Here is a 15239-nt window from a genome sequence, read left to right as displayed (position 1 = left end):
CAATGTAAACCAATTTAAATCTCACTTTTTTATGTTTGCGCTTAAAGTTGTTGTAAAACTTCTGATTTGAACTTTCAGTAACTACTAATCAACAGTTTATAGTTTGATTACCTACTGATTTCAAGCTTAAGATAGAGTTTAACAAGTATTTTTTTTACCTACATGTCATTATGTTCTTAGAAAAGAGAAAATGCTAAAAAAAAAATTAGCCTGAATTTCGGGCCTACTCACAATTACTGAACGTTCATTTCAACTATAAACAACTTTTAAAGTTTTTGCCATAAAATGCATTGTTTTTTTTAAGGACTTATTTCCAAAAGTATAGCAGCAAAAATTACAATGAATATAAAACTTCACTTTCCATTAAGTTTCACAGAAACGAGAAAGATTATGTTCTACCTCCCCTCCAATAAATGAAAAATCACAATATCATAAATAACCAATAAAGTCTCTTGTCAGGTGAAAGAATAAAATTTTACTTCCATTATTCAATTACCCACCTTCATTTTTGGGCCTATATTGCCTATCCTCAGATGCTAGACACACTCTAAAGCCTGACCACTATCTAGTTTTAAATATGCAATGGCTTATTTCACATACACATGATAAATTTGGGCTAAAGGCAAAGGCCAAACAAACAAAGAAAGTATGGAATTTAAGATAACAAATGACCAATCTTATGTAGTTGATAAATTGATATAAAAAAAAATATTCTTAAAATTCTAATGTTCTAAAACTACAGTATACACATATATTATATTATTCTTTGTTAAGGACAATTGTTAATGACATAAGCTCTCATTTTTTAGCCAGTAAATGTTCAAACTCAGATGCATGTTGTTTAAGTTCTGTCTTTTTTATTCTCAAGTCTAAGAATTGCTTGGCGATACGAAGCTCAGTTTTCTGAAGAATTTCACAAACAATTTATTTCCAATCAAATGAGCGCACGAGTTGTTACGTACTATAATTCATAACCTGCCATTATGAAAGATCTCTTGCAGGCCTAAACCAACAAGGCTGTTTGTACAACATTCATGCCCCCCATATGGGCTGTCAGTTGTAGTGGCAGCCATTGTGTGAATACATTTTTTGTCACTGTGACCTTGACCTTTGACCTAGTGACCTGAAAATCAATAGGGGTCATCTGCCAGTCATGATCAATGTACCTATGAAGTTTCATAATCATAGGCCTTATTATTCTTGAGTTATCATCAGGAAACCATTTTACTGTTTCGAGTCACTGTGACCTTGACCTTTGACCTAGTGACCTGAAAATTATAGGGGTCATCTGCCAGTCATGATCAATGTACCTATGAAGTTTCATGATCCTAGGCGTAAGCATTCTAGAGGTATGATCCGGAAACGATTTTACTATTTTGAGTCACTGTGACCTTGACCTTTGACCTGGTGACCTGAAATCAATAGGGGTCATCTGCCAGTCATGATCAATGTATCTATGAAGTTTCATGATCCAACGCGTAAGCATTCTTGAGTTATCATCCGGAAACCATTTTACTGTTTAGAGTCACTGTGACCTTGACCTTTGACCTAGTGACCTTAAAATCAATAGGGGTCATCTGACAGTCATGATCAATGTACCTATGAAGTTTCATGACCCTAGGCCTAAGTATTTTTGAGTTATCATCCAAATTTTTTTTACTATTTTGAGTCACTGTGACCTTTGACATTGTGACCTTAAAATCAATAGGGGTCATCTGCCAGTCAAGATCAATGCACCATGATCCTAGGCCTAAGCGTTCTTGAGTTATCATCCTGAAACCATCTGGTGGACGGATCGACGGAAGGACCGACCGACATGTGCAAAAATATACCCCCCTCTTCTTTGAAGGGGGGCATAATAAAATGCCTGATAAGCAGGTTAGACACATGAAAGGAAGTGCACAAATACTATACATGTTGATATAGATCAAGAACATCGCTAAGCTAAGCTTTGTTGAAATACCATATTTGATTACCATCCATGCTGTTTTTAAACTACAAGCTGTCCTGACATCCATACTGTTTTGGCATTTAAAAAGCAAAACGCACTCAAAGAAAAGCAGACCTGAAAAGTACCAGTACTTTAAATACAGTAAGAAATCCTTATCATTATATATGAATGATCATTGTTACGAGGGCAAACAAAAGGTTACTTTATCAAAATGATGCATCACATAATGGACTGATGGAACATAACTGTTGTATATGCACATTTTCAAACGTTCAAAAGATTAATACGCATCAACAGTATACTATCTCGTTTAAGTTGAACACATCCCCACTCTACATTTTCCTATACCCATGTATGAAATTGGGCTTTCAAATATACATATTGATGTAGAAATACTTGGAAACACTAATAACCATTCAACTAAGCATTTTTTTAACTGAATGTCATTCTAAATAATTATGTTACATGAGAACAAGAACTTACGCTTTATAAGCTGAAATGCCCCTTGTTGGTGCCACATCAAGACACACCATCACAAACAACATCTATTTATTTCAATTTGAGTATGCCTGTTTGTGAAAGTTAAAACAGAGATAATCCAAAGATAAAATCAATGAATTGGAATTATGATTTAGTAATGAGACCCTGATATTTGCATGAACCAATTACAACTCCTCCTTCATAACCAGGGACAAGTTCAAACACACTATAAAAGCATAACGTGTGTTTAAAAGAGGATCAAAAGTTAACACAATGAAAGACATTTTATTTCTCAAGAAAAATCTTTGCAGACTGAAACATCTTAAGTAACAACGACACTAGAAACAATAAAGAATTATGAGCACAAGTAAAAAGTGAAGCAACATGAAGTTAAAACACAAAACAAGGTTTCCATGATAGCTTTAAGCACTCACCAGAGTTCAAGGTTCACAAATTATACAACCTTGACCTGCTGACCTAGTTTATGACCTCACTTGACCCAGATTTAAACATGGCCTTGATTTTGTTAAGATAACATTTTGACCATGTTTCAGCAAAACAAGTCGTAAATGTTGCTTTTAGAGCGGAAATATGAACAAATGATCAATATTCACACTTGGTATAGATATGTTAAGAAAATATTCCGACCAAGATTCATCCAGGCAGAAAAATATGGCCTCTATAGAGTTGTAACCAGCTTAAAGTTGACACTGCAGGTGGATGGACACATAGACTGAACACAAGAGCTCACCTGAGCACTTCTTCACAGGTGTGCTATAAACATGTACAGTTTCAATCACAGCATTCAGTGTACATACATGTAGACAGAAATCTCTGTATATGGCAAACAAAAAATGAAATGCAAAAACAGCAAACAAACTGCCATTGGTCTCCAGGACTCCACAATTATTAGTATCAGTCTTTGCATTCAGCAATATTTTTATTATATTAAATGTATATTGGGCACTAAAAAACACAGTTAATGAAAAATAACATTTCTAACATGGGACTTTTCTAATCATATGTTTACTTGCTAATACATGTATATCGTTCCACTAATAAAACTATTTTTCTGCAATTACAAAAATGTATTTGATATTTTAACATTATTGTTTTGCATTTGTCACATTCCTTACAATCAAACTCGGGAGTTTTTTAAATTTATTTATATGTTTGCATATTTAATATGCAGCATATTAAATAACATTCATCATCTCCATTCTGTCTCTTAAATAAGATATGCCATAAACATCTTTAACTATTTTTTTTTTATTGCAAACAAATAATATCTAGCATAGTGAAACAGCTTGTTCAAATAACCAATTTAAATAGACTTTTACTTCTAACTTATTGTTTAAAAAATACCACAATACATTCACAAAACAGAATTTGTCATGTTAATGAATAATCCAGTTATGAGAGAAAATGTACAATTTTCCTTCACTTATTGTTTCCGTATGAAACACCTGGTGACAGTGAAACCGCAAACTGATCAAAACAACTGATACAATCTGAGAGTGAAGGGGTGCCCAATTTCACCAAAACATGTCCTATAATACAGCCATCATCAGTTACATTCCATCTCCACCCCCTCTGTTATCAAAGAGTCTGTGATTTTGTTGGAATCTTCCTGAAGGGTTTCTGTTCTACTACCTTGCAGTTGGATAAAGGTGGATCACACTCGGGTAGTGTACCTCTCTTTTGGTTAGACCAGCACATATGCGGCCTTTGACTGGAAACAAAGAAAACACAAACATACAATGTATTAACCATTTTGTACATTTTAAGAAACAGTATGGGAAAGCAGTACAATATGAATACTTACAAATATTTAGTAGAAACAAAATGTGTGACATGGCCATGGTGTAATTTTCACAACTGTACTTCGCTGTTGGTGCACTTCTATACAATGGCATATACCAGTGCTATGTTTTTACACAGCTCCTTATATGGGTCGCATTCTGAGAAAACTGGGCTTAATGCATGTGCGTAAACTGTTGTCCCAGATTAGCCTGTGCAGTCCACACAGTCCCTAAATTGGATTTTTGCTAAGAAGAGACTTCATTAAAACGAAAAATGTCATTAAAGCGGCAAGTGTCGTCCCTGATAAGCCTTTGCGGATTGCACAGGCTAATCTGAGACGACACTTTATGCACATGCATTATGCCCAGTTTTCTCAGAACAAGACTCGTATTTTGAGCCTTGTGCTGGGAAAGCTGGTTCCTAATGCATGTACATATAGATTCATCCCAGATTAGCCTGTGAACACTTGATTTTGGTTTAGGAGATACCTCCTTTAAACGAACATTGCATAAAAGCAGAATGTTGTCCTGATTAGCCTGTGCAGACTGCACAGGCTCATCTGGGTCCACACTTTATGCCAATGCATTAAGCCCAGCTCATTTCTTCAGTAAATTGCACTTACAACACAGGCCCTCCTCTGAAGCCTCTGTGACGCTGGAATCATCAAAGTAGAACCACTTACGGGTGGTTTCGTTCCTGCAGTATGCAGTGTCTACAACAAAGAAAACAAGCAAATTCATTGAATTGATATCCCCCCCCCCATATGCTTCTGGACACAAAAGTGTTATATTTGACACTCAAAAAACATTTTTTCAAGATACAAAGGTCCATAACTCCCATATTAACAGATGGTGTACAATGCCATTTGCCGTGCATCATCCTCTTATCTTCAATATATACTCATACCAAGTTTAATGAAATCCCCCAAAGCACTTCCAAGATATGTCTCTAGACACACAAAAAAAGCATTTTTTCAAGATACAAAGGGCAATAACAATTAAAAAAACTTTTTTTGATTCGAACTCATAACGGTGTTATTACGTCATACAGTGTCAAATGATGTACTAGGATAACAGCAAACAAAGCACTTAACATCCGTAACATAATATGAAAGTACAATAAACTATGCTACATAATACATATTTTATTCTCACAAAAATAATGCTCCTGAATGTTATCCCCACGCTTTTTTGAAAAGCATGGGGATATTGTGGTTATCTCCGCCGTCTGTATGTCTGTCTGTCTGTCCATCCGTCCTGGCCACTATCTCCTCCTACACTATTAGCACTAGAACTTGAAACTTACACACATGGTAGCTATGAGCATATGTGCGACCCTGCACTATTTGTATTTTGATCTGACCCCTGAGATTTTCACTCATTTTTTAGGTTATTTTGCATTAACTTTTTCATTTCTATACCGATTCACTTCAAATTGATACTGAACATCTCTTATGACAATATCTCAACTATGCATGGGCCCATTTCCAACCCTGGGGCCCCCAGCCCACATAGGCCACACCCACCAAAATTGCCTTTTACTATAATTTCTTCCATTTCTACAACCGATGCACTTCTAATTGATACTGAACGGCGTGGGGATACGCGTCGGCCTCTGCCTCGCCATTTCTAGTTTGTTATATACTCTCGATGCATAAAATATTTAAAGCTACATGAGAAAGATTGCTGGAATACTTACAATGTCCGCCTCCGAGACCCCCGAAATGGTTGACCACCCCAACAAGGTCGTACAGGTAGGGACCTCTGTGATTGGGGTTGATCAGTAAGGCATTCATGTTCAAGTCTCTGAAAACAGAGCAAACATCATCAGTCAAATATATGACCATCAGTGGAATACATGTATATCACAATCATTATTAATTAAATATCATCATCAGTAAACATATCACCATCAGTAAAATACATCATCATCAGTAAAATATATCACCATCAGTAAAATATATAAATATCATTTAAATATCATCATCATCAGTAAATATATCATCATCAGTAAAATATATCAATATCATTAAAATATCATCATCATCATTGGTAAAATATGTCAGCATCAGTAAAATATCAACATCAGTAAAATATTTCATCATCAGTAACACATAACATTATTAGTAAAATACATCTTCTACAGTAAAATATACAATCATCATCATAAAAATATATTATCATCATCACTGAAGTTTTTTCCATTCTAAACATGATCTTTTGTAATTCTGTAAGGCCCTGAACATTATTACCATGTCAAAAAAGTGACAAATACACCTTGATGCCACATGTGAAAATTTGTAGCAAGTTGAAACAATCATGTTAACAAGGGACAAAATTGCCACAAAACCAGGTTTTCATTGTGAAAAAAAAATCTGATAAAGGGAGAAAACTCAAACTGAACTTTTGAAATGAACAAACAAAATTAACCCCCTTTGTAAGTTTTTTTTTTTTTTAAATCTATTTTTAGTCGTGGCGACCTTGACATTGGAGATATTGACGTGATTCTTTCGTGCGACACACCGTTCCATGATGGTGAATAAATGTGCCAAATGATTTTAAAATCTCACAATGAATGACATAGTTATGGCCAGGACAAGCTCATTTATGGCCATTTTTGACCTTTGAACTCAAAGTGTGACCTTGACCTTTGAGATATCGACGTAATTATTTCGCGCGACACACCGTCCAATGATGGTGAACAAATGTGCCAAATGATTTTAAAATCTGACAATGAACGACATAGTTATGGCCCGGACAAGCTTGTTCCGCCCGCCCGCCAGCCAGCCAGCCAGCCAGCCCGCCCGCATTCGCCAATCTAATAACCAGTTTTTCCTTCGGAAAACCTGGTTAAAAACCTGGTTAAAATAAAAAGTTGAAAAAGAGGCATCATTTTATAACACAGAGATTATACAAATTTCAAATGCCAAACATCTTATAATAAATTAATATATGTTGCTGATGCATGCAGATGTTACATGTAGTTTAATGTTTGATTTGACAAGTGTAGAAGTAACTTAATCGGACATGTCTGTGTCTACAAAGTGAATCCCAAATACCCCATTCTATTTCACTGCTGTGGCAAAATGGCAGTTTATCATTGAAATTTTAGTTTAGGCATTTACATCTCTCATGAAACCATAACACCCCAGATTTGTTATCATAATCGATCCTGAGCATTCCTGATAACACTAAGATCCTCCAACCTTGTCGGGAACTCGACCAGTATGTCGATCTTGTCTCTCCAATAGCGGTTATAGGAGAATCTCTTGAGATGAATGATCAGGGTGTCAGGCAGAGACCAGATGTCAAACTTCTTGGTGGCTTGCTGATGCTTCTTACACTGGGGACAGTACCTAAAATACAAAAACAGTCTAGGCTTTCTTTTTCTTAAATAGTCTTTTAAAATGAAGAATCCCATACTTAAATAAGTTTTTGACAGTTTTGGCATATGTCACATAACTTCACAAATCAGGTGATATTCAACTTTGAGTGTTCCCTTTTCAAACATTAATTCCTTTTATAAAGAATTAACTTATAAATCTATAATCTGGTAAACAAATCTTGAATAAATGTTTTCATACGGAATTATATCATCATAAAATACTATCAGATTTGCAAATGCTTATAGAAAAATGTATTGTCTAATCAGAATAATTTCCATGAAGCCTACTTTTTTTCTTGATCAGCACTTTTTATACTCAGTACCAACACATGCTGAACATGAACACAACAGATTCCATGAAGCAGAATCCTGACACAGTTTTCACACCTTAGAAACCTGCCACAGAACTTGAAATAATTTGCTTTTCCACACAACCCTGCGGCTATTCCTATCCAAAGCTTCGTTTTGTAACATAATTAGAATATGTCATTCATATTTTATCAAGAACTTTAAAAAAAAAATCATAAAATATGCACATCAAACTTGATTATTGTTTTAAGTGTGTTTATATTATTGCCCTATATTTATTGACCGAGAAATTGTGGACCTTAGCTTTTCACACAATATTTTTGCCAACAAACAAAAATTGAAACAGTACCATGCAATAAACAAGAGCACCGCCTTGCGGGTGCAGACCGCTCATCTATTTTCTTTTAAAGGTGAAGGGACTCTTATTTTCAATCACAAAGGAGGGAGGGGTGGAGTGAAGAGCGGTGCATTGTGTGGGGGTGTGGACATTTTACATTTTCTCTTCCAAAATGCGAAAAAAAAGGAAAAAAAATCGGGGGTGGGGGGGGAGGGTGGGGGGGGTGGGGGGGATTCTTGGGTGCGATGGTTGGACGGTATTTCAAACATAAAATAATAAAAATAAATATTTTTTTTTTTAAAAAAAACCGTTTCATAAAAAAAAATGGGGGGGTGAGGTGGGGGGGTATAGTGTGAGGGTGTGGTGGTAATTTGTGAGATGATCTTAAAAAAAAAAAAAAAAAAAATAGGGGGGGGTGGTGGGGGGGGATGGTGGGGGAGGTGGTGGGGGGGATTCTTGGTGCGATTGTTGACGTTATTTCAAACATAAAATAATCAAAATAAAATTTTGTTTTTTAACCGTTTAAAAAAAAAATGGGGAGGGGGTGGGGTGGGGGGGGTATAGTGTGAGGTGTGGTGGTCATTGTGAGATGATCTTAAAAAAAAAAAAAAAAAAAAAAAAAAAAAAGGGGGGGGGGGGGGGGTGGTGGGGGGGGGGGGGGGGGGGTGGGCTGGAGTACTATACAGGTACAAGTAAAAAGAAATAGTAAACATCAAAAAAAAAAGAGCGGTATAGATAGGATTTGGAGGATCTTAAAAAAGAAGAAGGAAAAAAAAGTCAAAAAAAAAAGGAAAAGGAAAGTGGGGGGGGGGGGGAAGGGGGTTGGGGGGGGGCACGGGCGATGGTTGGGGTGGAGTCTATTGTGTATGTCAGGTAAGAGTAGTTTGTCAAAGTATCAATCAAATCTATCATAAATAAAGAAGTTATGGCAATTTTAGAGAAATTTAATAATTTGACCTTGAGAGTCAGGTCATTCAAAGGTCAAGGTAAAATTCAACTTGCCAGGTACAGTAACCTCATGATAGCATGAAAGTATTGAAGTTGAAAGCAATAGCCTTGATACTTAAGAAGTAAAGTGGATCGAAACACAAAATTTAACCATATATTCAAAGTTACTAAGTCAAAAAAGGGCCATAATTCCGTTAAAATGACATCCAGAGTTATGCAACTTGTCCTTTTACTGTACCCTTATGATAGTTTGCGAGTGTTCCAAGTATGATAGCAATATCTATGATACTTTAGGGGTAAAGTGGAAAAAACACAAACTTAACCAAACTTTCAATTTTCTAAGTATAAAGGCCCATAATTCCGTCCAAATGCCAGTCAGAGTTACATAACTTTGCCTGCACAGTCCCCTTACGGTAGTTAGTAAGTGTTGCAAGTATGAAAGCAATAGCTTTGATACTTAAGGAATAAAATGGACCTTAACACAAAACTTAACCAAAATTTCAATTTTCTAAGTATAAAAAGGGCACATAATTCTGTCAAAATGCCACGCCAGAGTTATCTAACTTTGCGTGCCCAGTCTCCTCATGATAGTAAGTAAGTGTACCAAGTTTGAATGCAATAGCATTGATACTTTCTGAAAAAAGTGGACCTAAACGCAAAACTTAACCAAAATTTTCAATTTTCTAAGTATAAAAGGGCACATAATTCAGTCAAAATGCACGCCAGAGTTATCTAACTTTGCCTGCCCAGTCCCCTCATGATAAGTAAGTAAGTGTACCAAGTTTGAATGCAATAGCATTGATACTTCTTCTGAGAAAAGTGGACCTAAACGCAAAACTTAACCGGACGCCGACGCCGGACGCAGACCGCCGACGCCGACGCCAAAGGTGATGACAATAGCTCATAATTTTTTTTCAAAAAATAGATGAGCTAAAAATAAATCAACTTGTATTTGCAAATGTTCTACCACACAAGATTAGTGTCAAAAATGCATGGATGTCCTCCAAAGAACCCTCCTATGAAATCTGGATAGACCATACACCGCAATAACTACAACAACGACAACAACAAGAAGCACCCAAGCTACTCTCAGTACAGACCATGGTCCTGCTCCCCCAGTTTCTCGGTGGTGGTATAAAGGTCAATGCAGTCACTCAGCTGAATGACCTGCTTCTTGATTGGATTGGCGTTCATCGTTTCGTGAACCACAAACGTCTTCTCTGCCTTCCCTTCGTCATAAAACTTTTCCTTCGCTATAGTGTTCCAGTCTAACGAGATGTACATCCGATCTGCAACATTTCAAAACAACCATTGAATAGAATTTCACTTTTCTAAGCAAAATTAGCAAATCTTAAGGTTAACTATTTCAAGCTGCTCATGCTTGTTGAAGAAATCGACGAAGGTCTACTAGAACTCTATATGACCCAAATTTACCCAGATTTGGAATCAAATTGAGATGTCATATAACTAAAGGTATATTATTAATAAACAATATGACCAATTTTCAAACAACACAAATTATAAAAAACAAGAGGGCCATGATGGCCCTGAATCGCTCACCTGACTCATTAAGATCAGATGAAAACTATGACCTCTATTGTCTACACAATGTTTTTCTATGATTTGACCTAGTGACCTAGTTCCTGACTCTAGATGACCCAAATACAATCCCAATCCAGATTTCATCAAGATAAACATTCTGACCACAGTTCATAAATATTGGATGAAAACTGTGAACTCTATTGTCAACACAAGGTTTTTCTATTTATTTGACCTAGATTTTTACCCCAGATGAACCAAATACAATCCCACCCAGATTTCATCAAGAATTTCTGACCAAATTTCATAAGGTTGGATGAAAACTGGGATCTCTAATGTCTACAACAAGGTTTTTCTATTATTGACCTAGGACCTAGTTTTTGACCCCAGATGACCCAAATAAAATCCCAACCCAGATTTCATCAAGATGAAACATTCTGCCAAATTTCATAAAGGTGGATGAAAACTGTGACCTCTATTGTCTACAGAAGGTTGTTCTATTATTTTGAACCTAGTGACCTTGTTTTTGACCCCAGATGACCCAATACAATCCCAAACCGGATTTCATCAAGATAAACATTTTGAACCAAATTTCATCAAGATTGGATGCAAACTGTGACCTCTACTGTCTACCAAAAAATTGTTGACGGACGGAACGCACGGACACACGCAGGCCATGGACACACGCAGGCACGCACAACGGTCGCCGGAATTCACACAATCACATAAGCTCACCGTGTCACTTCATGACAGGTGACCTAAAAATATGTGTCGGAGATAAACATGAACAGTTGTGGGTAAAATCCCATAGAAACAAGGGCTGTTTGTAAAACATGCATGCCCCCCTATATGGGCTATAAGTTGTAGTAGCAGCCATTGGGTGAATACGTTTTTTGTCACTGTGAATGGTGGTGGTGGTGGTGGTGGTGTAGTAGTAGTAGTAGTAGTAGTAGTAGTAGTAGTAGAGTAGTAGTCGAGTAGTAGTCGTAGTAGTAGTAGTAGTAGTATAGTAGTAGTAGTAGTAGTAGTAGTCAAGTAGTAGTAGTAGTAGTCGTAGTAGTAGTAGTAGTAGGAGTAGTAGTAGAGTAGTCGTAGTCGTAGTAGTCGCCGTAGTCGTAGTTAGTCGTCGTAGTCGTGTCGTAGTGGTAGTAGTCGTAGTAGTCGTAGTAGTGGTAAGTCGTGTAGTAGTGGCAGTAGTAGTAGATAGTAGTAGTAGACGTGGTGGTGGTGTGGTGGTGGTGGTGGTGGTGGTGGTGGTGGTCGTCGTACTAGTTGTAGTAGTACTAGTAGTAGTAGTAGTCGGAGGAGTAGAAGAAGTAGTAGTAGTAGTAGTAGTAGTCGCCGTAGTAGTAGTAGTATAGTAGTAGTAGTTAGTAGTAGTAGTAGTAGTAGTAGTCGTAGTAGTGTAGTTAGTAGTAGTAGTAGTATAGTACAGAACAGTAGCAGCATTACAAGACCAATACTTAAGAATGATCAAATGGGAAAAGGTAACATAGCACCGGCAGTAAATATGGGGCTCATTTACAGGTCAAATTTGGAATCCCTGCTGTAAAATGAGATTTTGAATGAATTAAAGGGAGGCAAATCTGTAATAAAAAGAACATGCTAAACCGTAGTTGTTTCCCTTGTTTGAACCATGCTAAATCCTTACAAGTTTGGAAAGAATTGGATGAAAAATTTGGACTTTATTGCATGAAACAACACCATTTTCTCAATTCAAGGGGAGGTAATTCTGTACTTCATGGACCAATAATGCTCATTTTTGTAGGGTTCGTGTCCTCATTGATATAAAGACACTGTGCAAATTTGGAAAGGATCGGACAAAAAATGTGGGAAGATTTTTGAAAGTTTTCACAAAATAGGCAAAAACGAATAAACATGCAAAGTTCAACGACGCTCCTGCGGCCATGTTTTTTGACGAATCAAATTTCTTTGAACAACTTTTCAGTGCAGCCCTCAAAGGTCATCCCTGTGAAATTTTTTGAAAATCTGATGAGCGGTTTCTGACAAGAAGATTTGTTAAGGTTTTTACCATATATGGTCATGGCGGCCATCTTGGTTATGTGATCAAATTTTTTTTAACAATTCTTTTGTCCCATGACCTAGGGATGCTCCACATGAAAATTTAGTTGAAATTGGCCTCAATGGTTTAGTAGAAGAAGATGTTTACAAATTGTTTACAGACGGACGGACGGACGCCGTACGCTGAGTGATCACAATAGCTCACCTCGAGCTATCGTTCAGGTGAGCTAACAAGCAAATTCGTTAAATTGATATCCCCCCGCCAATATGCTTCTAGACAAAAAAAGAGATATACTTGACACACGAAAAAAAGCATTCTTTTAAGATAAAAAGGGCCATAACTCCATTATTAACAGATGATGTACAATGCCATTTGGCGTGCATCATTCTCTTATCCATATATATACTTGTACCAAGTTTCAATGAAATCCGTCAAAGCACTTCCAAAATATGGCTACGGACACACAAAAAGCATTTTTTCAAGTTAAAGAGGGCCATACTACTCCGTTATTAACAGATGATGTACAATGCCATTTGGCGTGCATCATCCTCTTATCCATATACATACTCATACCAAGTTTCAATGAATCCGACAAAGCACTTCCAAGATAAGGCTCCCGACACAAAAAAAGCATTTTTTTTAAAAACAAAGGGCAATTACTTACTCCGTTATTAACAGATGTTGTACAATGCCATTTGGCGTGCATCATCCTCTTATCCATATAACATACTCATACCAAATTCAATGAAATCCGACAAAGCACTTCCAAGATATGGCTCCGGACACAAAAGTGCCGGAGGGAAAGACGGACGGACGGAAGGACAACGCCAAAACAATATCCCTCCGCTTATGGCGGGGGATAATAATTACATTAAAGTAATCAAATATATTCATTTATATGCAAAAACATAAATCTCAAGAAATGAGGTTACTGCTCACTATTAAGTTTCAAGGGTTTTCCATCATCCTTGAATTTTGTATCCATTTCTGAAGTCCCATAAGAGTTTAGAAGGGAGAACTTGAACAGCCTGGGAATCTTCTCAGGAGCGCTGTCCATATTGTTGCCCTCAAGTGGCCGTTTACTGGAAGTGTGGGGTTGTTGTCAATGCTGTCTGTGTTGCTGCTTGTGGTTGTGGTTGGGGGTCCATCGCTATGGCAGCTGTCACCATTACTGACCTCCATACCACTGTCCCTCTGAAGAGGCTGTTAATATAGGATAGAGAAGTCATTTGTTTTGTTAGTTTTGGGGGGTGCAATAATCTGTAATATTCTCCCTGTAAAGCAGATATTTCAGATATTTTCGTTAGTACTCTTTCAGGGATGATATCAGTGTTATTACACCCCCTATATTTTTACACATTGAATTAATAAATCAACTACATATTCCAGCATTGAGGATTATTTAAGAGATTGGTATCACTGATATTTAATTTTCATCATTTACTAAGCAGAACCCACACCATGGTACATACACAAGGCCCCGTTACACATGTTGGTGTCCGGCTGCATGCTGTCTGGTGAGTGCTCTGTCACCTCATCACTGCCGCTCACTTCTATCTCGCTAGGGGCCCCAGCCTGTCCCTCCTTCACCCACCACTTGTCATCAGCCGCCGGCAGCTGAACAAACCTCCTGGACGCAAAGAAACAATAGAGATATACAGGGCTTTCATCAAACTTGGGAGAAATCTACTTCCAGTTTTCTTACAGCTGTCCAGAATATTACTCACAAAGGTTCTATCATGTAAGAGGGAACATGTTCAAAAAACAATTTCTAAACAAGGGCTGTTTGTAAAACATGCATGCCCCCCATATGGGCTGTCCGTTGTAGTGGCAGCCATTGTGTGAATACGTTTTTTGTCACTGTGACCTTGACCTTTGACCTAGTGACCTGAAAATCAATAGGGGTCATCTGCAAGTCACGATCAATGTACCTATGAAGTGTCATGATCCTAGGCAAAAGCATTCTTGAGTTATCATCCGAAAATCGTTTTACTATTTCGGGTCACCGTGACCTTGACCTTTGACCTTGTGACCTCAAAATCAATTGGGGTCATCTGCGAGTCATGATCAATCTACCTATCAAGTTTCATGATCCTAGGCATATGCGTTCTTGAGTTATTATCCGAAAACCATTTTACTATTTCGGGTCACTGTGACCTTGACCTTTGACCTAGTGACCTCAAAATCAATAGGGGTCATCTGCGAGTCATGATCAATCTACCTATCAAGTTTCATGATCCTAGGCGTGTGCGTTCTTGAGTTATCATCCGGAAACCATTTTACTATTTAGGGTCACCGTGACCTTGACCTTTGGCCTAGTGACCTCAAAATCAATAGGGGTCATCTGCAAGTCATGATCAATGTACCTATGAAGTTTCATGATCCTAGCCCCAAGCGTTCTTGAGTTACCATCCGGAAACCACCTGGTGGACGGAACCGACCGACAGACTGACAGACCAACAGAC

At 37.4% G+C, this 15239-nt stretch overlaps 1 protein-coding gene across 1 annotated transcript in view; it reads right to left on the bottom strand.

The window, feature by feature from the left end:
* The window catches only part of LOC127881272 (ubiquitin carboxyl-terminal hydrolase 15-like), a 74911-nt gene that overhangs the window by 8846 nt on the left and 50826 nt on the right, over positions 1-15239 (bottom strand). Inside the window, exons 15-22 of the mRNA XM_052429017.1 lie at positions 14235-14404; positions 13714-13875; positions 10313-10501; positions 7942-7987; positions 7440-7589; positions 5933-6039; positions 4857-4946; positions 4126-4163 (exon numbers count right to left, since the gene is read on the bottom strand). Of these exons, the coding sequence (XP_052284977.1) occupies positions 4126-4163; positions 4857-4946; positions 5933-6039; positions 7440-7589; positions 7942-7987; positions 10313-10501; positions 13714-13875; positions 14235-14404 (952 nt within the window). The remainder of the gene's footprint in view (positions 1-4125; positions 4164-4856; positions 4947-5932; positions 6040-7439; positions 7590-7941; positions 7988-10312; positions 10502-13713; positions 13876-14234; positions 14405-15239) is intronic.

The sequence above is a fragment of the Dreissena polymorpha genome, chromosome 5 (assembly GCF_020536995.1).
Source record: "Dreissena polymorpha isolate Duluth1 chromosome 5, UMN_Dpol_1.0, whole genome shotgun sequence".
Lineage (NCBI taxonomy): Eukaryota > Metazoa > Mollusca > Bivalvia > Myida > Dreissenidae > Dreissena > Dreissena polymorpha.
The sequence above is the reverse complement of the archived record's forward strand: the minus strand, read 5'-3'. Positions and strand labels throughout refer to the sequence as shown.